Raw genomic sequence first — 27,899 nt, forward strand, 5'->3', positions numbered from 1 at the left:
TTAATTTATGTATAAAATAAATCAACTTACTTTACATTACAAGTAAGTTTTACACATGTAAACTGCAAAGTAACTTCTAAATTATAATACTATACAGCTATGTTCTTAGTTTTAAGCCTATTAAATAAAATAAAATGTATAATACAGTTAAAAATAAAAATAAAAATATTTGTAAATATATATAATATTATAATATAAGCAATGACTAATTTGTATATAGAACGTAAACCTTGGATTCGACTGTGTATAATATGTATCTAATAGTAATATGTATTACAATTATTTGTGTAAAATAGTCTGTGTTGCTGTCAAAACGTGAGCATATAATTACAAAATAATATATAATATTAACTTAAAAAAAAATTGTAGAAAACAGTGTAAAAAAGGAAAAAACAATCAAGTATGGTAATATTATTAAATTGAAAAATACGTAACTATACGTCATAATACTTCTTATACTATTATATATTTATATTATGTAAATTTGTAAAATGTATATGTAAATTTATTGTAGAAGTCCTTTTACAAATTCGGTTAGTGATATCTATGAATTGACTCCTATATAAGTCTATATTTATTGATATTTGATACACATAATATAATATGTATTTTTTATTTCACATAGAATTGTTATTATATTAAGATTCAAAGAATGTTTTTTAATTCTTTTTTAAAACCTATTTTAAAACGTAGGTTTAAAAAAATTGTTTTTATGAACCATGTTCAATACGATTTTGTATAGAAAAGCCAACCCTGGATTTTAGGGGATTCTATATTAGGTACAATTTAAAATATAAATTATAATAAATATAATAGATGTATTAAATATCCACGTCTCATATCATATAATAATTATATACCTACTAACTACTTGTATAATATTATTATACGCGTACGCGATTTAGCATCCGAAGCTTAAATATACTATAATATTTGAGCTTCCGCGCGAGGTATAATGATCGTAGAGATGGATGGGTGGGTATACGGGAGTGTGCGAATGATGTCGACGACAACGTCCGCACAACGCCGCTGATGTGGGTGGATGGTCAGTGTACTCCCGGTACAGTGTAGTTATTGGCTGTGGTATTGGTGACGGCGGCAATGACCGAAACTTTTTGGAACGCACCAAATATCTCGTAGACGCTCGCGTACGTACCGGTAACGAATCCGAGAGCGCCCAACACCAGCGTGACGCAGTTCATCACCAACCGCCAGTTGAACAAGCCGTAACCGTTACCGCCGTCGTCGGCACTGGTAACAGCCATGTGGCACAGTGGCGGGAATATCAGCGCTAGGAACGTACTGGCGACGGCACCCATCATAGATATGAACAAGCTTAGGTGTGGTATCACGTCAGCCGCAACGACTGAAACACGCAATGTCACTCACACGTGTTATTCAAAAAATATTGTGTACCTATGTTATTAGGTAATTCGGGTCTTAAGACTCGAGTGCTATATATATTAGTGCTTCTAAACTTAGTTACCTATAATCTTTATAGTAATTACGCACTATATAATCAACTTTACTCGATCAAAATTATATTTTTATGTTTTATAATACCTACTCAAAATATATTCTACTCAGGAATTTGAAATATATATTTTTTCATTAAAAAATCGTAAACAAAATCCAATTTTCAAAAAATATTGTATGAAACGACATCAAATTATGTAAAACTAATGTTCAAAACTATTTTCAAATAAAAAATGTAGACACTTATATTTAAACAATAAATAAATATATCTAAAATACTCCAAAAATATCGACCAAAAATTGTATTATTGCACAATTTTGCAACCTTATTTTAAAAAAAAACAGTTTATCTTTTTAGACTTTAACTGCACTAATTCATAGCTATAAATGATTGTACATTTGACAAAGTATTTATGGTGAGGGGACGGGACGTTTTAGAGTGATTCTTTCATTCATTTAAAATTTAAAATGAGTATTCAATTTTCGAGAGTTTGGAAACACTATTTCTAGCTGGCCGAAAATACTGTATCTTGGTAGGGCACCTAATTACCAAAAATACCATGTCTCGGGAGTTGTCTAAAATACCGTACACTACCGGTTAAGCCGTTGATACTGGTATCAAAATTTGAAATACCACCAAGCCCTAGTTACAATAACTGATGCGATTTATATAAAATGAAGATATTGTATTTACCTACCTATTAAAGCCACGAGGCTTTTCTCCATTTTCTCACACCACCTCATTACATTTTGTCATCTTAGATCAACAATTTATTGTTTTGTTAAGGGTAAATGCACTTAAAATATCAAGTAATACTTTCTTTCCTCTAGAATACAAAAGATACCGTCAGCAAACACTAAAATTTATTCTGCACACTTCAGGTATTACCCATGTGCTTAATATAACTTATTACTGGATATGGTCATTATGATGTTATAGAAATAAGTAGAATTCAATAAGTCACCATGTACATGTGCTCTGCCAAGCACTCACAATTTACAAGTAGGTACCTACTAGGCAGAATATTTCAAGTGAGACTAAAAATAATATGTTGACATAAAATTCGAGTAAATCCACGACTTGAATGACACGTCATCATATAAGAGTTGAAACACGCGAACTAGACGTTTTCGTATTATAATCTGACACGTAAGCTAGGAATGATTTTCATTCACGCCAATGGCAATGTCAAGACGTAAAAATCGGTATGCGAGTATCGTGTATAATATTAAAGTATTATGAAGTATTAAGCCTCGTTTAAAAATGTAAATAAATAATAATCATTAATATTTAGGTACTAACATGTGATGAGCACCAGTATTACACGTAAACCCGTATCCCACAGTAAAGGTGATCTGAAAGGCCCAAATTTTTGTTCGACTTTCGGCCATAAGATTTCCACGGGTACGTAGAATTGCAATGTATAAGTGCATATGATACCAAACATCATACTCGAAATGACGACTTTAGATAGCCTGTAAAATATAATGTGTTACCCATATACCTATAATTATGTAACAAATATAATTGTAATAAAATCGTGTAAAATACTAACAAAAATTCTTCTGGCAAGTTTAATGTAAGGCTGCCTCGCACTGCGTCTCCAAATCTTAAATACCCCATAAAACCGGTAAGAACTATAAGACTCGTAACGATAACCATGCCCACGTTTAGTACTCCGAAAGCAGTCGAAAACTGTTTTGGCTTTTTCATTTCTTGTTCTAAAGGTAAGACCTGAAGCATGAACGTCAAAATATATAGATAAAACAAAAAAAAATACATATAGTTTAATATCAAATTATACTAGGACCAAATTTACCAAGCTAATTCCTTCGAATGAAAAAATACTGGTACCGAAAAATAAAGGTATTGTCGTCCAATGGGCAATAGCGGACCTTGAAGACAATGGGGGTAAATCAATGGTACAATAGTACAGAATTACAACCAGACCCACAAGCATACACATATTTGCTATTGCAGACAACCGGGCGATGAATTTTAAACTTCTGATGAGCGATGAAATCATTATAGGCACCATCGATATTAATATACTGAGGTGCACATCTAATTGAATGTTATACCAGCTCAACACCTAAAAACACATTGTAAGTAACGTTTATTTTTTAAACTGATACCAGAGTATTAATAATTTATATTCAGTGTCTTCAATATTATGGTTAGCTATTGATCTATTAAGTAATAAAGAAACTATAGTTTAATGTATAAATAAATTTTTAAAAAAAACAGTTTGGTGCTTACTAATAGTTTAAATGTTTATTTATCTGTAGCTTATACTATGCTACATTACTAAATATTCAATTGATTTAATAGTATAATGTAAATACCTTTTTTTTGGTATAGATTATAGGTAGGTATTTAAGAATAACATGGTTTGGTAAATGGTAATTATCATAGAACTTAAGAGGACGTCACACTCGTGTTGTCATTATCTTTCAAACGTATAACATACTACAGTTGCGTTTGACAGAACCAATTTTGTGTATTGTTAGCCTTAATATTAAAGTTAATTGACCTATTATCAAAACTAAAACTCAAAAGTAAGAAAATTATCTGTATTTGAGAATAGGTTTTGTGCGGTATTTTGATTTTTAATCGAGTTATAACCATTTAAAATTGCAATATTTACATATTCATGCTCAATTTAAAAATATAACTAAAGATCATAAAAATTAAAAATTCAACTTGCTAACACAGACATCTTACCATTAAATTCGACTTTCAATATTACATGAAAGCTAAAAACACATAATTGGTTCAGCTGAACGTACATTTTTTAATTATGTTATATGTTAACTCTAAGACACATATTATCACATTCGGATTAGACATCTTCTTGAGATCTCACAATTTCTAACAGCAAAATTATCAAAATCAGGGGCATGCCTGGGGATGTCAACCCCCCCCCCCCATCCCCGAAAAATAAAAATAATTATTAATAAAAGTTGACCATAATATAATATATATTTGGAGCTTGATTAGGTCTGGCTAGGTCTGGAGATAGAAACCACCCCCGAAAAAAAATTCTAGGTACGCCTCTGATCAAAATAAATGTATTACTATGACAAATATTATTTTTATTATCTTACTACAACATTTAACTTTATATTTCTTCATGTAAATAGTTAGAAATAAATAATTTACAGTAATTTTTTTTTTAATTCAAATTTAAATTAATTTAACTCATCTAGATATAAAAATTACAGGTTATAGAGTACCTAAATATGCATAATACATTTTATGTAAGAATATTTTAATCTATTTTCTATTTTGGTTTTAAGTAGTACCTATATACCTTTAGTGCTTGTTACACAGTTATAATTAATTAATAACATTAAACAAATCATAGTAATAAATTATCTATAATTGTAAAAATAAAAGCAATTTGATACGATATCCTAATTAGTAATAATTCATTTGACTCTGGCTTGCGTAGTACATAAATTCGCATAAATATGTATTTTTAAATCTAATTTAAAGCTCAATTCATTTTCTTGAAAATATAATTATGTGGTGTTCAATAACACCAAAAGGCTAATATACTAGTCATAATTATTTTTAATTTGAATTGTTTAAAGGCATGTACAGTTATACAGTTCATAGTTATAACTTATAAATTATGATGAATTAACGAAGTACAGATTTATCATTGATTAAATTTTTCTAGGTTTTATTTTATCGTTGAAAACCAACAGTAAAGAAATGTTGTCACCCAATTACTTGTTAGTTATTAACCTTACACAATATAAATCATCATGCATTTACTCGTTTAATATTATCATTTCCTTGAGAATAATACAATATCCTCACATTTAAATACAATATAATTATGGTACAATAAAAACACACTTAAGACACAATAATTGACCTTACCTGCTGAATGGATTTTGATACAAAAAGAATATAAACACAACAAAATCCCAACTGAGTGATTACTATAAAACTATTCACACTATTCCTGTACAACAAAACAAAAATATTTTAGTAATTAGTAAATATACTACTAATAAATATATATTATATTCATATAACCATAGAACTTTTCCACTTTATAAGAACATGTTTAAATTTCAACATTATTTTATGTTGAAAGTAATTCTTTCATAAGAGAACCATTGACGAATATCAATTAAAAATAATTTTTATTAATATTCTGTGTTTTATATGATTTAACTAAGACTATGATTAATTATATTAGTTAAAACTGATAACCACTCACCGAAAAAAAACTGAGTAACTTTGAAATCGTTGTGGTCCACTTTGAAAAGATAATTCTACTGTCTCAGCAAATTGTGGATTATGTTGTAATTTAAGTTTTTGTTTAACACTTTTTGAACACTGCACCTAAAAATAAAAATATTTTTATTCTTATATAATATTTTTATATAGTTGCTAGTTAGTCCTATACAGGGATCATCATTTCGCCTTTTTATTTTAACCATGTATTTATTCAAATTACGATTTATGGAATTTTTAGTATTGGTACTGCGAGACAATATTTTTGAATACTTCCATTCGCTATGCCTTTTAAGGGATAGGCACATCCTTTTTTAATACAAAATTCGTTTTTCAAATAAGATCCATCTTTTTTTATTGTAAATTGTGATCATGATTTTTTTGAATCAATTGATGGAAATCTAAATTTGAATGAATCATTACTTAATATACCAAGAATCTTATCCCATAATAGGTTTAAAATATACGTACCTATAGATACGCCCATATGGGAGCTCTGATTATTTTAAAATTTTGATACTCAATTCATATTAATACATTAACATTTTGTTATATGCAATACGGAAACATTTTTTTAAAATAAAATATTACACAGTTAATAAAATGATATTTTAAGATCGTTTTTAAAAATATTTTTCAACATTTGATGATTCTTTAAAATCTAAAAAGCGACCAGGAAGTCTTAAGATTGCGAATAAATAAGGAGTGTATTAATATTTTATCAAACCGATAACCCATTAGGTTTTGCATTATAAAATGGTTTTACTACTCTTATTTTTAATATCCTGAATAAACATTAATCATTTATCATAATTTAAGTTAAATGGGAAATTTGAAAAAAATATTAATTTTATGGAATTAGATTTTAAATAATAAATTAATAGGCAATACGTCTTATAAATTAGTTCAAAGAAGATTTCGTTAATATGTAGTTATACAAACTACTATAATGGAATAAAAGCAACTAAATAAATTACGAAGTAGCTAATGTTTGTAACTATATAGTTATTGCTTGCACTTAGAACCATAAGTATAAAAAACCTGAAATCCCATTGTTGAATGAAATAATTGTATAATGATAGCTTACTAATACGTGTTGATTGTAAACACAAATAATTCCAATGAAAAATGTTAAAACTGGCGACAAAAATAATCCTCCGTTTTTAAATGCGTCTCCCATAGCTAAAATTCCACATCCAACGTTTCCTTTCAACATGTTTATCAGTGTATCTAAATAACTGAAAAGATTTTCAAATTTTGTATAAAATTATTATATAACTTTATCAAGAAACGTATTATATAGTTTATTGCACTTACGAAGTCGGATGGGCAGTTGGATTATAGACTAAAGACAATATACTAAGTCTGTGTTCGGCATTTTCTCTTTTTGTCTGTTCAGTTTTGCCATTTGACCGAATATTTACACAATCCGACTTCCATTTCTCTTTAGCCATATTACCGTTCTCAACCATTAAGAGCGACGAAGTCTCGTCGTCTGCGGATTTAGGTGATCTTGATTTTTCGGATAATTTGTCACTTGCAGTCTCAAGAAGTTCAGCCTACGTATACAAGTAAACGAATAAGCAAATGATTAATTTAAATTCTATACATATGATTATTAACCTAAACTTGTACTGCATAAAATATTACAATTTTTATACATTGTTGCTTTTAAAAAGATTAAAATGATTATTATAACATTGCAGTTAAGGCTTAAGGATGAACGTCTATTTAAGAATCTGTACTATAAAATGATAATTAAATATTATAATCGCAGTTAAACTATACACGGCAACCACATTATTTTCATACAATATCCGCATTTATCAATATTAATTAATACAGATTAAAATAAGTACTATACTTAAACTGTATAAATTATATAATATAGGTACAAATCGACACCGCAATTTTATCGATGATAGATCGTGAATGCTTTTTATTAAATTGTATTGTTAGTGGTTAAACTATTATAATAAAATCCAAGACTCTGACGAGAAACAACTATGTAGACTCATTTAGTGTAGGAAGATTATTACTGATTAATAGACTAAGATCCAAAATAACGTTGGTAAATCCATGGTTAATTTTTAGTTATAAATTAAAAAAATTCTTATTACAATATAATCATTCCAAAAATATTTACCATGGTACTACAATCTATTTCCACTTGTGGATTACTACCTACCTATATGATATTAAATGCATATTTTTTAACAAAAAACTACATTCACAACCTGCTTGGTGGATACATCACAAAAATACAAAATATACGTGTCTTAATACTAATGTTTATAATTATATTCTATACTTCTATTTTAGTACTACACTAATATTTATAGTTTATACTAGCCACTAGGTACTGTACTAGATTCCCAGTATTTATAATCAATGGTTATTATCTAGTATGTTGTGTATAGGTGTAACAGAATGCGGATCTGATAAATGAAATAACTTTAGTTCTATAAAAAATTTAAAAAAAAAAAACAATTTTTATATAATTTATTTACTTGCATTACAAGTGCAGTAAATATAATTTTTTTTTTTTAATTCAATACTGATTTTTTTTTAATTTACTAAATTTTATTCGGGAAAATTCAAAATAATCAATTTGTGAATATAATTTTTAGAAAAATATTAAAGGTAAAAATGTTTATTTAAATTTTAAGTCAAATAGTTTATTTTCTACAATTCTTTAGAATATCAATATTTTTTTGGAGTAAATTTATTCGAATTTAAATACATAATTTTTTTCAAAATATTATTTCCGAGAATCAGACATAAGTAAATCATAAATTATTTAGTACCCATTTACTTTCATAATTTTTTCATACGTTTAACTTGTATGCATTTTTCATTTTATATTAGGCGGGTATTTCTGTTACACCCTGTATATAAGAAGTATAAAATGTGTCGATAGAGATACAGAGTACACACTATAACGAGACATTATACATTGTGCAGTGTGCAATAATATGCAACTTCTGCATAATATGTATGTATAACTTAAACTATTATATACCAATATTGTATCTTTTAACTTCCAATCTTAGGCAATTCTTATCTACATTTGTATTAACACTTGTTATTTATATTTACAATGGAAATTAAGCTACTAAATCAAAATATTTTAAGTATATCTATCTACATTACTAAGTGGATAGCACAGATAATAAAGACAAAAGTCTTATGTGAGCGTGTGTAAGTGTGTATTGTAAAAGCTACTAGTAAATATATTAAATAATAAGTCATATTGTTCCATCCAAGTGCTAGATAATATGCTTTATTCAAGATGCAAGAATGCTACAGGCACTAATTCTAAAGCCTAAAATACATTTCTACCCAACGTATATCAATTAGTAAAAAGGCAATCAAATTTAAATGTTCGTCAGTGTCGCGACTTACAATTATAACTTCTGACTTCTAAGGCCATAATATGAGTAAGCATTCAATTTGACTAGCTATATATAGTTAGTAGTTACAATACCATTCAATTTTGTTATCAAATTATACATTATAATTATTTTTAATTTATATGAATTGGCCATTGATAATAAATAGATTTTTGTATAATATTATGTGATGAATGTCTATTATTTTTATTGCGAATTAAGTATAATAATTATAACCTTAAACAATTGAGTACAACATCTGGAAATTATGATTTACCTATTTAATACAGTAAAAATAACTTTTTAACATTACTTACGTAAAGAACTAAAGAACTCGGAAATTCTAAAACTTTTAAGTTTAAATATATATACATTTAAATTGTATTAATGTATATTGATAAAAATTTATATTCCTATGATGGATGTATAATATGTAAATAATAATTATTACATAAATTGTATATATGTAAGATGTAACGCATTTGTAATGCTCATCGTTGAATCGCATCTACACATAACAATAAACTTTGGACGGAAATATTAAAATTACTCATAAATCATAATATATATACATAATATCTACACCTAAGGTAAATAATATTGTACTTCCTAAATAACTGAAAGTGAATACCAGTAGGTACCTAACAATTTATTATATTATTCAGATATTCAACAGTTTTTAATTTGTCTTAATTAATATAATATAATTCATGGTAGTTAGTCATAGTTATACGTTTAAACAAGATGTTTGTACAAATGCATGTACAATCATAAGCTAATTTAAACTTTGTTTTTTTTAAATAAATATTTGTTCAAAATTTAAACTTAAATCCTTACTGCTTTTAGATCGGTAGAAGCCATTAATTTTAAAACGTCATTCCCATTTATTGATGAAGTAATCTCTTCTGCGGGTAACATGATTATTCCAAGTAAAATATCCCGTATGATAAAAGAAATTTAAATAAAAACCTTCCTGGGAAACCAAACTTCAACGAACTACCGAATCAAATAGCGTCTAGTTATGAACTAACGTGACCCTCCATTTAGATTTAAAGCAAACAATCGACTATACAGAAATAGTAGGTAAAATTAATATTAACGAACAATATCGCTCCTCGTATCACCTTGATAAAACCTACCTCTTTAATTTTTCGTACAATCTAATTGAAAAATCAATTATTTTTATAAAGAGCTACTTGAAAATGCACAAGGTTTATAGATAACTCACAAGTATAACGAATACCGATTTATTTTACTAAAATTTAGCTGTATAAATTAGTGTTTTAGTTATTAGTGTAAGCGCTATGGGCTCTACGGTATTTAATGATTTAAATATTATTATAGGTACGATCGCACTAAAATGATGTTAATGTGTTATTTGAAAAATTAGAATTATGAGAATTAATAACAATAAATGTCAGCCGAATGATTTTTATTGCATTGAATTTAGATTTTATTTATATACAATATAGTGCGATCCCCAATTATAGGCGAAAGTAGTTTATTTGGTTTTATTTATTTGTTTTTTTGCCGTTCATTTAACATAGCAAAACAAATATATTTTTTGGCGATTTAAAAATGTAATACGAATTCTATTGAAACATCTAGGCCATATAGACATATAGATACTTTTATTTATCGTAACTTGTAAATCGAAATAACCCAATATACAGTTATACAGATATATTGCCTCAAGAACTATATAACATTGTTAATTCCTTACTTAATAACTTTATATTGAGTTTCAAAATTGAAAGAAAAAGAAAAAATTGTATTTCATATAAGTTATCAATGTTTTAGTTTTCATTAAATTAAAGTTTATTGATATTTTCTTACCTATTTAATTATTTAAAATAATTTACACAATAAAAACGTCAGTATAAAATATTAAAAATATAAATTATTTATATATTCAAAACATTATAAACTAATACGACTATATATTTGTAAACACACTATAGATGTTCTAATACTCGTGTGCAGGGTCAATTAGATACCAATACCTACCATATAATACATAGGTAGACATATAATATTTGTGGAATATATAGGTGCCTACAATAGTATTGTAAAAACTTGTCACTGATATTTTACTACATATTTCTGTCTTTTGGACCTGAACTACAAAATATCATATTTTCCGTTTCTGCTATGAATGGAAATGTTTTCTTATAATAAATAATCAAAATTCTAAAATTAGATTACATCTTATCTCGAGTGAACAAAGTTCATAGTATAATTTTTTACAACTATTGGTAATTACTAATTGACTCTAGTTAAATACTTGTATGAATATCTAATGCAGATAATTATCAAGTTGTATTGTGTAGTCCGAAATGGTCAAATAAATACTACTGCCACATTATAACACCATTTTCGATTCTGAGCGGAGCAATAGTAAGATAGGTACCTAGGTATTGGTTTTATAGTAATAGGATGTGTGCATTTTTTGCTTTGATTTTCAACATTGAGGTTGATTTTTGGTGCCGAATTAGGTCATTCTTTTTTTGAGACGTCAAAAGTATGTAATTTACTGTACTTTTTCAAAATAAAATATTAAGGAAAAAACTAATATTTACGAAAAATCAGTTTTTAATTTTTTTTTTTTTTTGTTATAACTTAAAAATAAATAATGGTAGATACTTGAAATTTTCACATTAATATTCAAATAGTTTGATTAGAAAATCGTCAAATATTTCTTGAATTATTTTGAAGTTAAAAATACGTATACCTAAGAACAACTTTAAATTTTAATATCCATGGCTTGACAATTTAAAACAAGATCGCTAATGAGTTTTTATTTTTAATTTTTAAATAAGTTTAGCCATATTTTATGATCGATTAAAGATTTTAATGATTTTCAATTTTGCTGTTATTAAAAAAATATATAGTCGTATAAACTTGAAACATTCCACTAATGGGTAGGTAGGTACTTGTATTATTTTTATCAGTACACAATGACATTTCGAATTATTCAGACTAATTGTAAGCTATTATTATAATTCATATAGTATGAATCTATCAATCTATGAACACTATTGAACCTTGTACTTGCAGTATTGAATTAAAAGTAATATAAAACGTATTCGTTAGTCATTACAATTATAATATGAATACCTAATACTTAACTAAAAGGTATTAAAATAATTAGTAATACAATATAATATTATGTGATGTTTTTCTCAAAAATAAATTTAAGTGTTCTACATACTACATATTACTAACAGAAAAATAATTTACTTATAGGTAGTGCAATAAATATTTATTGAATATTCCTATCCCCTTCGACTATGTCTTATAGTCGTATATAATAAAACCGGTGTTTTCGAATTGTGAGCAAAAACCATAATATATTATTTAACATTAAGGCTGATTGGGTGAAATTTTTTCTTGATACAGAGCTGATTTGCGCAAAATATGAGATATATTATTAATTAAAACTCAAATAAAAAAATACAAGTAGATGTACAAATAATCGTGTATTATAAGTTTTAATACATTTTATAAAATAATGCAAAACCATTTTTAAAGACTATTATAGGTACTTGTCCAACATTTTTATAACTAAGAAACTATTCAATGAATATTACTACTAATATAAATATAAGTAATTCATTCGCATTTTGAATTAGGTACAATTAACAAGCACTAAAAATAATATTATATAGCAGGGATGGGCAACTCAAAGTAACTAGCGGGCCACTTTTAAATACTTTAAAATCTAGCGGGCCGCAGTGCATAGGAGAAAGCAAAAAAAAATTAAAATTTTATTTTTCATCTTTATTTATTTATATTTACAATTATTATTTAATGTGATACTTGAGGATGAGGTTTTTCAATAGACAATTTAGTAAAATCCACTTCTATTTCTGTAGTTGAAACTCTTAGTAAATGTCCCAAGGTTTCATCTGTTAAACGATTTCTTTCCTTCGATTTAATATGTTTCAAGTTCGAAAATGTACATTCGCATATGTATGTGGTTCCAAACATAGATAACATTTTTAATGCGAAATCTCTTAGAATTGGATATTTTTCAACTGGTAATGTTTTCCAAAATGACACATCAATCTCTTTTGCAGATAAAAATGGATCTGTTTGTAACTCACATAATTCTAATTGAAGTGAAGGATCTTGCTTTTCAATTTCAACTGCCATAGGATTATTAAATAAATTTATTTGAGGACGCATAAGTTCAATTTCTTCAAATCGTCTTTTGAACTCTACAATTAATTCATCAATGTGGGTAATGCAATGTTCAAAATTAAATTCATTATCAAATTCTTGTTTTATAACTTCACAACACGGAATATAATATATAGGTAAGTCAATATTTGGTATATTTAAATGTCCCATTATTGTTACAAAGTGAAACCTGTTAATTTCACCGGTGGTATATTTAAGCCAATGTTTTTGAATGTAGTCAAGTTACACAATATTACCAAGGAAAAAATATATTTTAAAACAGAAACACCTATACAATACTAGGTGTTTAACAATTTTAACTTAGAAATGTGTACAATTCAAGATTAAAGTTAGAAAACCACTTAAGATTTTTGGTATACACCTTTTTCAGTTCTATTGTTCAATAATATTGATGCGCAAATGATGAGCAACATTTTAAACGGCTGATGCGCGAACAATGTATAATCAAAAATTGAACGATGCACAACTGTCTTGTAAAAATAATCAAAATTAGCAATAGTGATGCGTAAATGGCAACGGCGGGTTAGAACCTTTACTTTGATTTAACAGATATTTGATTTCGAGGTAAGGCCATAGTGTCCTTTTGATTGATTCGTCGCAACTAATGATTTGTTCTTGAGGCTCGTTTTGAATTTTATTAATGGACGTAGTGGGCGTCTAGAGTTGGTTTTTTCTATTTGTCTTTATATGTTCTGTCTAGTTTAGTCTTTGGTTTATGATGATTCCGAGGTGATTGGATGATTTATTCGTGAAGTTTTTTGTTCCAAATCCAATGTTACAGACTTAATTGTATTTTATTATTTTATTTTATTCAATTCCAATCATTGTATTTTATCATATTCAACTTAAACCGCAGAATAACCATTAGTCAAAATTGAAACGTAAAATCCATCTCTGTGACTTTTTAGATATATATAAAATTATAGTCTGTCCAATAATGTCTTAAGCTAACTTCTAACCCCTACAAGTTATAACTTTATCAGTCAACATTTCTGTACAACATTTTTTTTTTTAATAAATTAACTAAATGTTTTTGTAGACAAAAAGTTAACATCATACTTATCATGATACCTTTTTTTTAAAACCTAGAACCGAAGACGAAACTACTTTCGCATTACTTCGACCCCGGGCTGCAAATATCACGATACTATACAATATATAAACACAAGTATGCATTATAAATATTACGGACAATACAATACCAATTAAATATTTGAACAAAATGTTTGGCAACATAATAGTATAACTTTATAGGGAACTAAAATTGAATAACAAAACATTAACGAAACCGACGATACACATTACTTCAAAGTTCCACGAAGAGATACGCGTGTTTTTAATAAACTGACCCACATGATAGAGTACCCATTGCCGTAAAAAAATCCAGACGATTTTATTTTTTATTATTATTGCGAAGGATAAATTTTACTTACTCAATCAAATGGGTACACATTTTTTTTATTGGGGAATAATAGAATCAGTTAAATAATTATTATTGGCTCATCCTGTTTAATTTATTTTTTATAAGTATAATAAGTTTATCTCGTCACAGTTGATTTCAAATTTAATATTAAATTTAGTGTGTTTTATAAAACGCTTAATTTAAATATGTCCTATATTTTTAATTATTTAGAATTAGTATGATTTTTTAGATCATTAATACGTTATTAAATATTATCACTCAGAATCAAATTTGATTTTGTGATATTGTAAGTACGAACCCATACAATTTTGAAAATAAAATGTTGGGATTCCCACACAAATCATATTTTATCATATATTTACTACCCAGAAAATGTAAAAACTATCGATCTAGTATTTTTAATACATTTGTATACTTGATCATACAACAGCCCAAGTTTTTTTTCTAATTTTCACATATTTTTTACATTAATTAGATTTTAGTTAATATAAATAATGTATTATAATATAACTTATTATATATTATTAACTTACTTTATATTAATTAAAATAAATAGAATTGTTCTTCTATAACATCATTTTCAAAATCATTAGATCAATGTTTTATATTATTCGGATTTTTCCTTTTAATTATGATGATAATCATTTAAATCATTTTAGGTTACTTCGAGCTATAATATTTTTACAGCAAATTATCGTTGTGATTAACTATCATATCTGTGTAAAAAAGGCCCAATCCGTGAATAATAAAATAAATAAGTCTACTTTGGAATTAGCAACACAAATTACTCAGAGCTCTAATTGTGAAATAATTATATAGGTTTTCATTATCACGAATCAATAAAGATAAACGATTGTCTAGGACTAATCAATTCAAAACATAATATTTATAAATCTATAACAATAGAATATAATCTATTTATGTCGTTTATTTCCAACACTTATTATTATTTGATTCTAAGTAGGTACGCTGTATATTATATTAACTATTGTTAAGTATAAGCAAAGAATAAATTTGGCATTTTCCCAAGTTTTTTGACAAAAAGTCAATTATATTTTTAAATAATTAAGACTTAACTTTTTAATTTTATATATTGTAATATATTGCATTATTATGTGTATTGATTCATTTTTATTTCTGTGAATTACACGCAAATAACTATACAGGGCATGGGTACCAGGTATTCCTGGTATCAAAATGTATACCTATGTTTCAATTAGTTAAGCCACTGAATGCCAATATTTAATTAAGGAATTTTTTTTACATTGAAAGTAGTTTGTATTTAATTCAAAGGGAACAATACCAAGCATGTTATTGTCGGAGAAAAAACGCCTAACTTTAGTATATCCATTAAAAGACACACGTGTACCTTTTAAATTACTTAACAATAAACATCCGTGTGACAAACTTTATTAATTTTGAACAATACTATATTATATAACTTTGTTTTAATTTAATAAATTATTGCATTATTCCGTATGAAATTTGATAAAATTGATTTTCTTTTTGTAATTTATAGATTTATTATTAAGAATATTCTTTATACGATGAAACAAGAAACGTATTGGTTTGAAATGGTTTCTTTTTAGTCTGTCATCACACATCACACAACCATGGTTTATGGTGAAAAAAATCGGTATAATGGGTATGTTCTTTGTGTGGGAAATTCTCTGTACTTTTTCTTAATTATAGGAAAAAACAAACAAAAAACAACGAAGAAATTGTATTATGAGAATTCACCAGTTTCCAATAAAATCGTTTAAGTTTTTTTTTGGAAATTCAGAAAGGAATATTGTGACTTAAAAAGTTCACTAAATATTTATTTAGTATTTAGTTTTTAAACATTATAAAACTTTCAAAAAAGTTTTTCTTTTTGAGCTATTATAGACATTTGAAATGTTCAATTTATATGTTCATAAAGATTTTGCTTCTCGACTCCCCGGTAAAAGTTTGCTCTTTAATACAAGGTTCTACATAAGTTGTTTTTACACCAATTTAATAATGTTAAAAATAAGTATACATAAAATATTGGATATAAACAAAAAATAAAATTTTAAGTTGAAATTCAAAAAATATTAACCATAGAAACATTAAAAAGTAAAAAAATTCTGAAATTGCGTGTATTAACATTTTCTTAATGAAATTTTTAAAATATTTAGAATAATTTTAAGCTATTATTATACCATATAAATCATTTTATTATTATTATTATTATTATTATCATCATCATTATTATTACGTACATGTCATTCTACGGTACGTTAGTTTTAAATTATAACTTATATTATGTTATAAATATACCTATGGTAATGACTCGTCTCATTCTCATTTGAATCGTTTTACGTATAAAATGAATGAAATAATTGAAATAAAAATGTAAACATCCGTTGACCGTTTCAAGTCACTCAGTACAATGAGATAGATATCAGGTTTACATTTGAAACTTACAATAACTACGTATACATTAGAAGCGAGTTTCCTGGCTTTTTTTAAAATTTTAGTACTTACAACAAAATAATGATTAGCAAATAAATGTGGACATATAATACAGTTATAATTTGTAATAAGTAATAATAACCAATAAAAATTTTTTTTTAATTATAACAAGGATGATATTTATGGACACCGTGTAAATTGTAATTAAACCATCTCTTTGATAGGTACGACGGATATAGCCGGGTGTTAACCAATATGTAAAATCCCAGTCATATATTATCATACATAGCCACAGTGCAATATAGACCATTGCTAAATCAAATATTCAGCACTTAAGGCTTTAAAAATATTCTAGATAGAAAAATAGGTACCTACGCATCTAAATATTGTGAAGATTATATTCCCATGGTACTGATATGTGAATCAGCTAAATAGATCAAACTGCAGTAAATACTATATTAGGTACCTATTTTACTAAATTAATATTAAAAAAATATATATATATATAATATACATTCCACAGAATACAAATATTTTAAAATATACATAATATTTAGTAGGAATAATATGCAATGTTTTGTATTGTAATAATATACCACGCACACCAATTACAAATTTGAAAAAAGTTTAAAAAAAATACAATGAACAATTATTCGTAATTTGCTTCAAAATTAACTGAATTGCTGTTCCGAATTCTATATAATATGTGACCGTGGAAATGTTAAATAGCCCATAGTGTGCTATTGCGTATTTTAATATAATAATATTACTATAATAAACTAATAACTATTATCCGTTTTAAGTAACATTTTCATAATGGAAAATTAAAAGTCACGAAAAGCTATACCCACCTACTGTTCATTATATTTGAAAAGGATAGGTTATAATTTGTTGAATATTTTATGTATAAATGTTTTTATTCTTAAAAATTGAATTATTTATAGATACCTATGATGTTTCCATCTCAATTACAATAAATTAGTACGTACATTATTTTATCTGTACTCAACAATAACAATCATTAGTTTTTATCAGTAGAGATTCTTAAAAAAATATCGCCAAATGTACAATGTATACCTTCAAGCTAATAAATGCAGTCCCTAAATCCAAAAGTTAAGTAACAGTACATTTTAAATTATATTATGTATATCCAATACATTAATCAAAAACAAATTTGGTTTTTTGTATAAATTCTAAAGTATATATTATAGATATATTTTTTAATTTCTTGTCGAAACAGTAATTTATTAGGTACATACATTGTCTACCGATAATATTATCAATAGTCAATGTAATATGTTCGGGTATATAATATGTTGTAGGGTTAAATACAATTATTTTAAATGAGCACTTATTAGTATATATGGGTTTAGTCAAAAGTGTTTTACATAAAAATAAATAAATAATTATTCTAACTTACACGAAATGCCGATTCAGTAGGTATAACGCAGTTTAACAAGTAGTAGTTAGTTGAACTTGGTTTACAATTTTACTGTTGCTTTTGTCACTCGTCTATAGTTATTACTACATCAGTAACCGTTGTCGTTTGATTTTGTCAAGCAATATTCACAAAGGAGCGTGCACGCAGAATAAATTATAACACACAATATTATTATATTATGCGTACACGTGGTCATGAAAAATCGGTCAGTGCGCAGTCCGACGTCCGTTCAGCAATGATAGCAACGATGTGGGTTTAACAATTTTTATATTTGCCTAATAACTGGTGTATTTTATTTATCAGTAATATTAGATGTTATCTTGACACTTGTGTGTGCATTACAAAGTTGTATTATAATCAGAGTCAGGCGGTCGGATTAAGATAATCACGAGCTGTATATTATATTATGTATAATACTATAATCGTTTAAACATGTTTGTACGAACACAAACTATGATTTATGAGCTACTTATAGCAAAAACAACTAAATTCAGGGGCAGTCTCAGGAGGGGTTTGGTGGGGTCAACGGACCAAACATTTTTTTCTCATTTTTAAGTGGCCCCCTTTCTGACATGATACGTGGAATTTTATTTGAACAAATATTATAATATAGATACAACAATAATCGTTTTAAAATATTGTAGATCAATGCATCTCTCCAATCTATATGGGTAATACATTTATACAATAATACCTATTTGCATTATGGTGCAAATGTATTGTTTCTTTTATGAAAGATATAGATAATTTAGTAATTATATCTATAATATGTATTATAAAACGAAAATTTATACACTAATACCATTATTTATGATTATGTTTAGTACCTTAGTGGTTGATTTTAACCGTTATGGATATTAGAATTTCATTCGATTTATGAGGGCTGACATTTCTGATTTTTATATACCTGAATTTAACCAGTGAATATTTTTTTTAACATATATTTATACACCTAATATACAACGGGGGGACCCACTTTCCCGCCTTTTTATCTTACACTAATTTATTTTAAAATAAATTATAAAAGTGACAAAATTATAAGGTTTTAAGTTGATATTATTATTTATTAATTTTTTTATCAGATTTGAAGTAATAACTACGTACTTTCTATTAAGGATTTAATAAAACACAGAATAAAATCAAAGCAAACATGTATACAAGACATAAATGATAATTTTTTCTTATAATATAATAAAGTAGCATTTACCGACTTAACTAAAGCTGACCAGTGAGATTGTTTAACAGGGTCTAACAATTAACTAACAATTTATCAATATGCAAATAATAAAAATATTAACAGTTTTTATGTACCTATACCTAAGTTTGTAAAATTTACTTTATTAGTAGTAATCCAAAAGGCGAACTAATAGCAATTGATAGAGCACATATAGGTACTATTTAATATTATGGCTATATGTATAGCTATTTTCAAATGTCAGTTTTTAGAAAAATCAAATGTATACATCTATTTATACATATAGTAATTAAAATTTGAATCATTTAACGGAATAAGTAAAAGTATAATAGTACAGTGGGTAATATAAAAACGAATTACTAGTACTAACAATATTGATGTTTTCAAGTAAAAAGAAAATTTATTTTTCTAATCATAATTTAACAATTTACATTTATTACTATAATAATTATCGTTTATTAATATAGACCATAGATTCGAAAACTGTTGCCTGAAACCATATGTTTGATGGGTCTAGGAAAGTTTTGAAATATATCTTTATTTGTTATAAATTTATAATATAAATTTTTTATATAAATACGAGTATATGATACAGTAATTTCCCGATTTCCGTGTACAATATTAATTTGAGTATACCTATAGGTAAATGTATTTTAGTTCCTAAGTCATCATAGGAGCAAAGAACGTTTATTTGCTGGTTTTTTTTTGGGGGGGGGGGCTAACAGGTGTAAACGCGACAACGTTTAACAGTTAACAAAAAGATAACAATTAACAGCGAAACAAAAAAAAAGGTCATTAATACGTAGTAAATCGCCAAAGTTTAAACATTTTCCAAAATGGGCGGTATCCTAGAAAGAATAGGATCACTGAATTCTAGACATCTATAATGAGTTATGACTTAAAGTATTATTTGTTTATTTATATACATATATATATATATATATACGAATTGAACGCGATTCAAAATATGTTGAAGCTAAGCGGACAAAAAAAAAATTTGTAAAAATTAACAATTAAAAAAAATGTATATATATAGTAGGAAAATTATAGAAATAATAAGATAATAGCAATAATAAAAACACACTTAAACTGGTAATGATAATAACAAATAAAATTAATAAATATTAAATATTAACACACTATATATGTATACACGTACTAATCAATAATTAGGTATACTACTTATCCACTAACGACTTTGACTATACTACCACTTAACCTCAAGAACAATATCATTTATCATATATTAATTTACTTGACTAACCACTATTTAAAATAAAATTAAAAATTATAGTTTAAACATCGACATGTAGAATAGATTGTAAAAATATATTATATAGGAAGCCAATGAATTATCTCCCGATCTTTACAGTGATATAAATTGTAACATAATATTTACTACCTATATGTTCCTCGAACAACTGAAGGCCGGGTCTATCCACTTTTCACCAAAAATAATTTTTATAGCGTATAAATGAGTCGTTTAAACATAAAAATTCAAGTACTTTGACAGATTATTATAAAATTATCTCCACCAGTAAAAGAATGACTTTTTCACCTGATGACATAAAAACAGAACAAAAAAGAATAATTCATAATACTTTTCGAAATGAACCGAAATGTCAATACAAATTATGATATTATATACAATACACTCAACTTTGGAAGCTCTAGACCAAACTTCATCAATATTTTTAGATTTTGAAATAATTTGTGATTGTCTTGAAACATTTCCATCTTACTACAATCGAATGAATTAATTAGGTACCAAATTATAATTCTCGTGTCAATTTTTATCTGTATCTGATCTTTTTGAACTGTAGGTAACAAGAAGTAAAAGATATAAAGTTTGATTTGAAGAATTAACCAAATTAATTGAAAATCTTTTGATATTTGAGTGTGATCAGTTTGATCTATAGTGCCTCAGCAGAAATTAGTTTTTTAACAACGAAACGAGTCTACGTATCTAAGATCAACGATGACTAACCGCAGACTAAATATTTGAACTATGTTGTCTGTTGAGAGAGAAATAAGTGTAAATTAAAAACAGTAAATTCATATGCTGTAATATTAACAAATTTGCATCAATGAAAAAAATAGTTCGAATTTACGCTACATTTTCTCATTTTATTTGGTAAACTGGTAAAGTTGTCTCTTGTATGTATACAATGTTTTTTATCAATATTATTTGACATTATTATCTACATTTTGGAAGTTAAGAATTTTATTTTATGTTTAATTCATATTTTGATCAATAAAATTGTTCATGTCAATTTAAAATACATGCATGTATAATATACACTTACGGTATTTTGTTAATTTTAATAAAAATATTTAGGTATTGGTAATCCTTCCATTGAAATATCTGACCTACCTACCCAGAAAAAATGTCTAGATACGTCACTATACATACGAGTCAATGACGTACTCATATTATAGTCCTCTATAGTACTCACCAGTGGAAATCTTATCTTAAATAATTATAACTATACTTTAGGATTAAACAGGCAACATTTATGGATGGCCACATGAGCAAAACAATGATAAACTAAAATTAATATTGACAAATCTCTGCATTTCACTTTCATTTAAAAAAAAATCTCCATAAAAATGTCCTCAAGGACTCAAGACCTCGATTTATATTTTGACCAACACTTCTATGTCTATCCCTGTGCGAATTTAAGTATACCTAATACACTAGTGTAGTACCTACATTCAAGCCTGAATTAAGGGGAGCAGAACTGCAGGGAGGCACGATCCCTGTTCAAACCCATTTTTAAAAATATAAAATTATTGTAGAAAGTGGTAATCATAATTTTTAAATTAAGTCGGGTTGCACAATATTTTAAGCAAATTTTAGTCTGTGATGAAAGTAATCTATAAAATATTATAATAATATACATTATGTTAGACACGTGGACCTACCTATATGTATACTGCAATAACAGTTAACAGTCCCTTTCATTAATAAAATGCTCACAGTGGGTTAAATGTATATAGACATATAGTATAGCCTGTACACTGTACAGGTATAGGCATACAACCCCGGAGGAACACAATGACAAGACGATTTGTATGTAACCACTCCGTTTTGGCCATGTTCCACTAATGATCACAAACTGAATATAGGCTTATTTAATTCGTCAAAAGTTCAAGAATTTTTGAAACGATCGTAAGTTCAGAATCGTGGTGACCGGTGGTGGTTACCTAATGAAATTGCACCAGCCTATAGAAATGCCATAAGCCGTGTTAATTTTATGTGAATATGTGTTATCATACCTCCTACACAAACATATTATATTATATTTTTTTTTACTACTTGCGCCAGGGTTAGAAATTTTGTCACCGCGCCACTGATCGTGATCCGCAATTCCTGCAGTTAGCTTTGGTGAAAAGCAGGGGTTCTAAACTGTTTACGGTACGACCCATTTTGAAAAAATTTTAATTTTGGCGACCCACAACATACTAATGAAAGCCATTTTTTGTTGTTGTTCCGTTGATCGCTATACTTAAGATAACTAGTGCGGCACAGTTGTGGTGACACGTTATCGTCACTATGTCACCGCTGGCGACACTCGTGGATAATGATAAAGCAATTCAATAATCAGATAGTAAAAAACTGAATTTTTACCAAAGTAACAAATGTACAATAGTTATACAGGAAATACTGTATTATAATATTATATTCTTATTTTATACATAAAGTGCACTAAGAAATAATAAATTAACTATTTTATATCATAGATGCAACTTACTGTTTTAAACGATAAGCGGGATTCCGTGACCAATGTAAATAGGGATTAAAATAGAGAAAAATATTTGGGGTGGGCCACCCTTCATACTTAAGGGTTAAAAAATAGCCTATGACCTATTCTCAGACCTACCAAATATACACAACAAATTTCATGAAAATCGGACAGGCCGTTTCAGAGAAGTTCAATAACGAACACTGTGACCGGAGTATTTTATACGTAAGAAATATATCCAATAAGTATAATCTTAGTTTACAATTTCTAACAAAAAAAAGAAGAACTAATATGCAAAAAAATTAAAGTGTTACTGTTCCTCGATAAACCATACAAAGTAGGGTAAAACAATATAAAAAAAATAAGTAACGCGTTCGTAGTTCGAACCCGACTCCACTCAATACGACGCACGGCGTTAAATTATTTACAATATTGTTATTATTTTCGGCACCCAATTAATTTCTCCAAAACAAATTATACATTTTCACATTTTTCTGAGCCTAGACCTATTCATTAGTGAAAACTTTACTAAAATCCGTTGGGTGCTTCTTGAGTTAAGAGCGTACCATACAAAAATAGGGGATATTTTACGCGTATGTTTACACGTATACTTATTTTTGCCGATTTCAACTCCTTAAAATCAAAATTTTGAAAAATCCTTGATACCTACGTGCACTGTGAAATTATAATATTAATCTTTCCTCAGAATTTCAAGTCGATCACAATAATAGGTTCGGATCTGCGTTGATTATGAATCAGGACGACACTTTCCTTAATATAAATAGAATTTCATAGGTATAGTAGGTGATCTAATACTAAATAATATGCTATATTATAAAAAATAAAAGTACCTACCTACATTTTAAAACTTTCCGTGGCCCACTTTTGGGTTGCCTGCACCCATAGTTTGGGAATCACTGGTATAGAGTACTGTACCACATGTATATAATAATATGATGTACTTATACAAAAAGGTAGCTTTGTGACTAACTATATTAAGGACACATGACGTGCATAAATTACATGTAGATTCGGGGCCATATTTACGAATACGGTGCCAGGGGAAAACAATGAAAAATCACCAAATACCTACCTACACAAAAATTGTTAGTTTAAAAAACGATTTAAAGGTTTAATGCGATGAACGTTTAAAAATAATCAACCAACACCTCATAATCAGCCACCCTGCATGGGTACCCGGAGCCACAGCCCCCCGTTGTAACTTGTAGCAGCATCAACGCCCCCAACCCTAATTATGGTTTTGTCGGTCATATTTATTTATAAATTATACTCGTATTATGCGTCGCATGTTTGTAATAAGTAATAACTAATAACCGTATAGGTAGGTCGTAGGTACCTACGCAATTATATTATTCAAGCAAACTTCAGCGCACATCGCGGGAGACTATATTTAAACGCTCGTATTAATTTTATATTGATGATAACAAAACTACAATATTATTACTTATTAGCTCTTACCTTTGGTCGGGTACGCGTATTGCAAATTGAAAGTCCACCACTAATCGAACAGTGAAAACCGAGTAGTTATTATTAACAATAAATTAATTATTATTCAACCAGTAAAAAATTAATATGATTTGGCGTGCTCGACACCGAAATGCCGAATAAATCAAATACGATCGCTATAAGTTTTTTCCATTGATAGTTTTGAAACTCAAGTGAATCAATCTTTGTTTTAATTTTATTTTCACGCCGATCACGCGCCACAGTCGGGTGTTCTTAAATTAGTTCTTAAATTAATCCGATGGCCAACCGGGCCATCTGATTTTTCTATCAGCCGTTACGCCACGACTCATCGTAACTCACGTAACAACAGCTTAATATATTAAGAGGATGTTAATCGTTATATAATATTATATACACTTGTAACCACGCATGTGTAAGTTGTCTCCGTCTTACTAAACCTTAGCATGGGAATCGTTCAGAAGGATCAATTTTACCCAGTTATTTTTAATATTAATATTTGTCCTATGACTTATGATTAAATTTAAAGGTAAGAATAGTATCTAGGGCTATGGTTCTCGACATGTTAGGAGCACCCATTAGAGTAGCTTAATGACTAATGAGTAGGTATATTTTAATTAATTTAATGTAAAAATACTTACGACTTTAGATTAAAGAAGTTTCGGTACCTACAACCAGCAAACAGAAAATGTATATAATTTAATATTATTTTGTTATTTTATTATTATTATTATTATTGTTTGTAAAATTAGGTGCATTCGAAATATTTTTCATGCTTTATTTTTAACTTTGAATACCTACATTCATTAACTGTTGTTTGATAATTATTTTTAATTTTATTTTATGATATTTTAACTTTTAAGTATAGAATTTCCAATAATTCTTTTTAGAATACATATATATAAAAGTTAAAGTTGAAAATACACCTTCTAATAATTTTATAATAACAACGTTATTGTTAAAATATTATAGAAAACGTAATATTTTCAATTTTCAATCCTCAGTTATACAAATTGAATATTTTCTACATTTTAAGTTTATACTACTACACTAAAATCATACATTTGTAATTAAATATTATTAATGTTGGTAATTACTAATTACACTAATTAGCGTTTAAAAAAATATTTGTTCAATAATTTGCAGGTGTAAGTGAGAAAAATTGTAGTCAGGGATTTATTTTCCTAGGGAAGGGGATTTTTATTCCGCAATTCATTATTGACAAATATCCATATATCATACGGGAGGCCCTCCACCCTCAAAAAAAGGTCCTAGTTACGCCGTCAGTAGGTACCACATTGTATGTACCTACCTATCTAGTACCTATAGGTCAAGTGTCAGTTCTTAGAGCATTGTACACAGTAGGTAAGTATAATTACTATACCTAATTGAGTAGAAGTATTTAAATAGGTAAGTACCTACTTATATATTGATAGGTATCAAAATATTATTATCTTAAATACTTTTTTTCTAGAATGTTTAAGAGTAGACTGTAGGCACCTACTCGGAAAAACAGTTGAAAAAATGTGAATATTTTTGAGGGTTAATCGGTTTATAATGTGCAAATACTTTTAGGAAGTGTTTTCTACAACACCGGACAGAGTACCCATATTTACAAGTGTACAATATAATTATATCAATTATTATAATGAACTAAATCCGTGTAGTGTGTCATGTGTGGTTATCATTTATTACTTTTAGTTATTTTTACGAGCACGAGTAACCTACTATACTACTATAGTCTATAGTCTATATTCTATAATTATAGTAGTTATACAATCTAACCTAAAAGTAACTCCCATGTCAACGTAGGTACGTACTCGTATTTATAAACGTACTGGACACCCTTCCACTCTCCTCACCCAAGTCAGAACAAAAAAAAAACTATAATCTGCGTCAGAACTTATTTTTTTTAAACCAGCCGTGCAATTTTTAATATCTATTATTGATAACTATTTTCTAACATTAATATCTATAAAAAGTAATAACTAATAACTAAACATTTGTAGGACCAGAAATGTTAATAATCCCAACTGAATGTAGGTATTATTTCATAGGTTGTAAACAGTACTATTTAGTATTTACAATATATGGTGCTACGCGTAGGCAGGCATAGTTACATGGCCAGCGGCCATATTATAATAACAATGGAAAATGGCCAGTGAATAATGGATACCTATGCTACCGGAGTACCGGAAGCCCGTCGAAACTCGAAACCCCTTCCAATAGACCGGTGAACTTTACCGATCGTCGAAGTAACGTTCTTTTTATTTGAAAAATTAATATAATGTTATAATTATTACCTTATTCAAAATAATTCACGGGTCGGCAACTTCTGTCAGCTTCATTTAGTCATCTAAATACTCTCAATGATATTCTATCGGACTTCTGGGCATAGGGTTCGCGATTCGTATAATTATAATAATATGATAATGCAATAGAACCGATCATCGTGATCCCGGGGCCGCGAAAAAAAAATAATCCGATAAACTGTTTGCTGTCATCGCACACTAGTTACTACCAGCATTGCTCCGTCTCAGTTCGGGTAATATACAGTGACTAGTACACGACCTGAGACTGAATTAATGCCTTCTCGACAATGATCTCGGACATCGACGAATAATGGCGGTAACATTACCACCACACAGGGCATACTACAGAGTCCATTACCTAATCGTAATTCTGAATTCATAACATGGTATTACGTACAACTACAACTGCGTAGTAGTTATTAAAATTAAATGCGTCAACCGCAAAAATACCATTACCCCGGTCCAATCAATCGTTATACCTAGGTAGGTTAATTAAAAAAAAAAATAACGAGATCGGCCACCAATACTGTCTACC

General features: G+C 27.6%; 2 protein-coding genes across 4 annotated transcripts; both read right to left on the bottom strand.

Moving 5' to 3' along the window:
- LOC111029065 (proton-coupled amino acid transporter-like protein CG1139) lies at window positions 1-27,678 on the bottom strand. 3 transcript variants are annotated; one of them, XM_022307902.1, is made up of 9 exons: window positions 27,356-27,678; window positions 7,049-7,290; window positions 6,819-6,969; window positions 5,715-5,839; window positions 5,369-5,453; window positions 3,297-3,569; window positions 3,033-3,211; window positions 2,780-2,952; window positions 1-1,366 (listed from the first exon to the last, which is right to left on the bottom strand). In XM_022307902.1, the coding sequence occupies exons 2-9, from the start codon at window positions 7,201-7,203 to the stop codon at window positions 1,047-1,049; spliced, it is 1,461 nt and encodes a 486-aa protein (XP_022163594.1). In that variant the 5' UTR covers window positions 7,204-7,290; window positions 27,356-27,678; the 3' UTR covers window positions 1-1,046. The 3 variants fall into 3 exon arrangements, with proteins under 3 accessions (XP_022163594.1, XP_022163593.1, XP_022163592.1); XM_022307901.1 differs by lacking the exon at window positions 27,356-27,678 and adding an exon at window positions 18,606-18,884; XM_022307900.1 differs by lacking the exon at window positions 27,356-27,678 and adding an exon at window positions 9,961-10,194.
- Window positions 12,931-13,476, bottom strand: LOC111029081 (EPM2A-interacting protein 1-like). Its single transcript, XM_022307928.1, has one exon. The coding sequence runs from the start codon at window positions 13,474-13,476 to the stop codon at window positions 12,931-12,933; it is 546 nt and encodes a 181-aa protein (XP_022163620.1).
- Window positions 27,679-27,899: the final 221 nt, after the last annotated feature.

The sequence above is a fragment of the Myzus persicae genome, unplaced genomic scaffold (assembly GCF_001856785.1).
Source record: "Myzus persicae strain clone G006 unplaced genomic scaffold, MPER_G0061.0, whole genome shotgun sequence".
Taxonomy (NCBI): domain Eukaryota; kingdom Metazoa; phylum Arthropoda; class Insecta; order Hemiptera; family Aphididae; genus Myzus; species Myzus persicae.

Excerpts from the sequence above, each read along its gene's own strand:
- LOC111029065 (XM_022307900.1), bottom strand. The coding sequence starts at position 10,041 with ATGTTACCCGCAGAAGAGATTACTTCATCAATAAATGGGAATGACGTT. Across the intron at positions 7,291-9,960 it reads CTTCTACCGATCTAAAAGCA|GCTGAACTTCTTGAGACTGC; the intron begins GTAAGGATTTAA and ends TTGTATACGTAG. Across the intron at positions 2,953-3,032 it reads AACTTGCCAGAAGAATTTTT|GCTATCTAAAGTCGTCATTT; the intron begins GTTAGTATTTTA and ends TATATTTTACAG.
- LOC111029081 (XM_022307928.1), bottom strand. The coding sequence starts at position 13,476 with ATGGGACATTTAAATATACCAAATATTGACTTACCTATATATTATATT.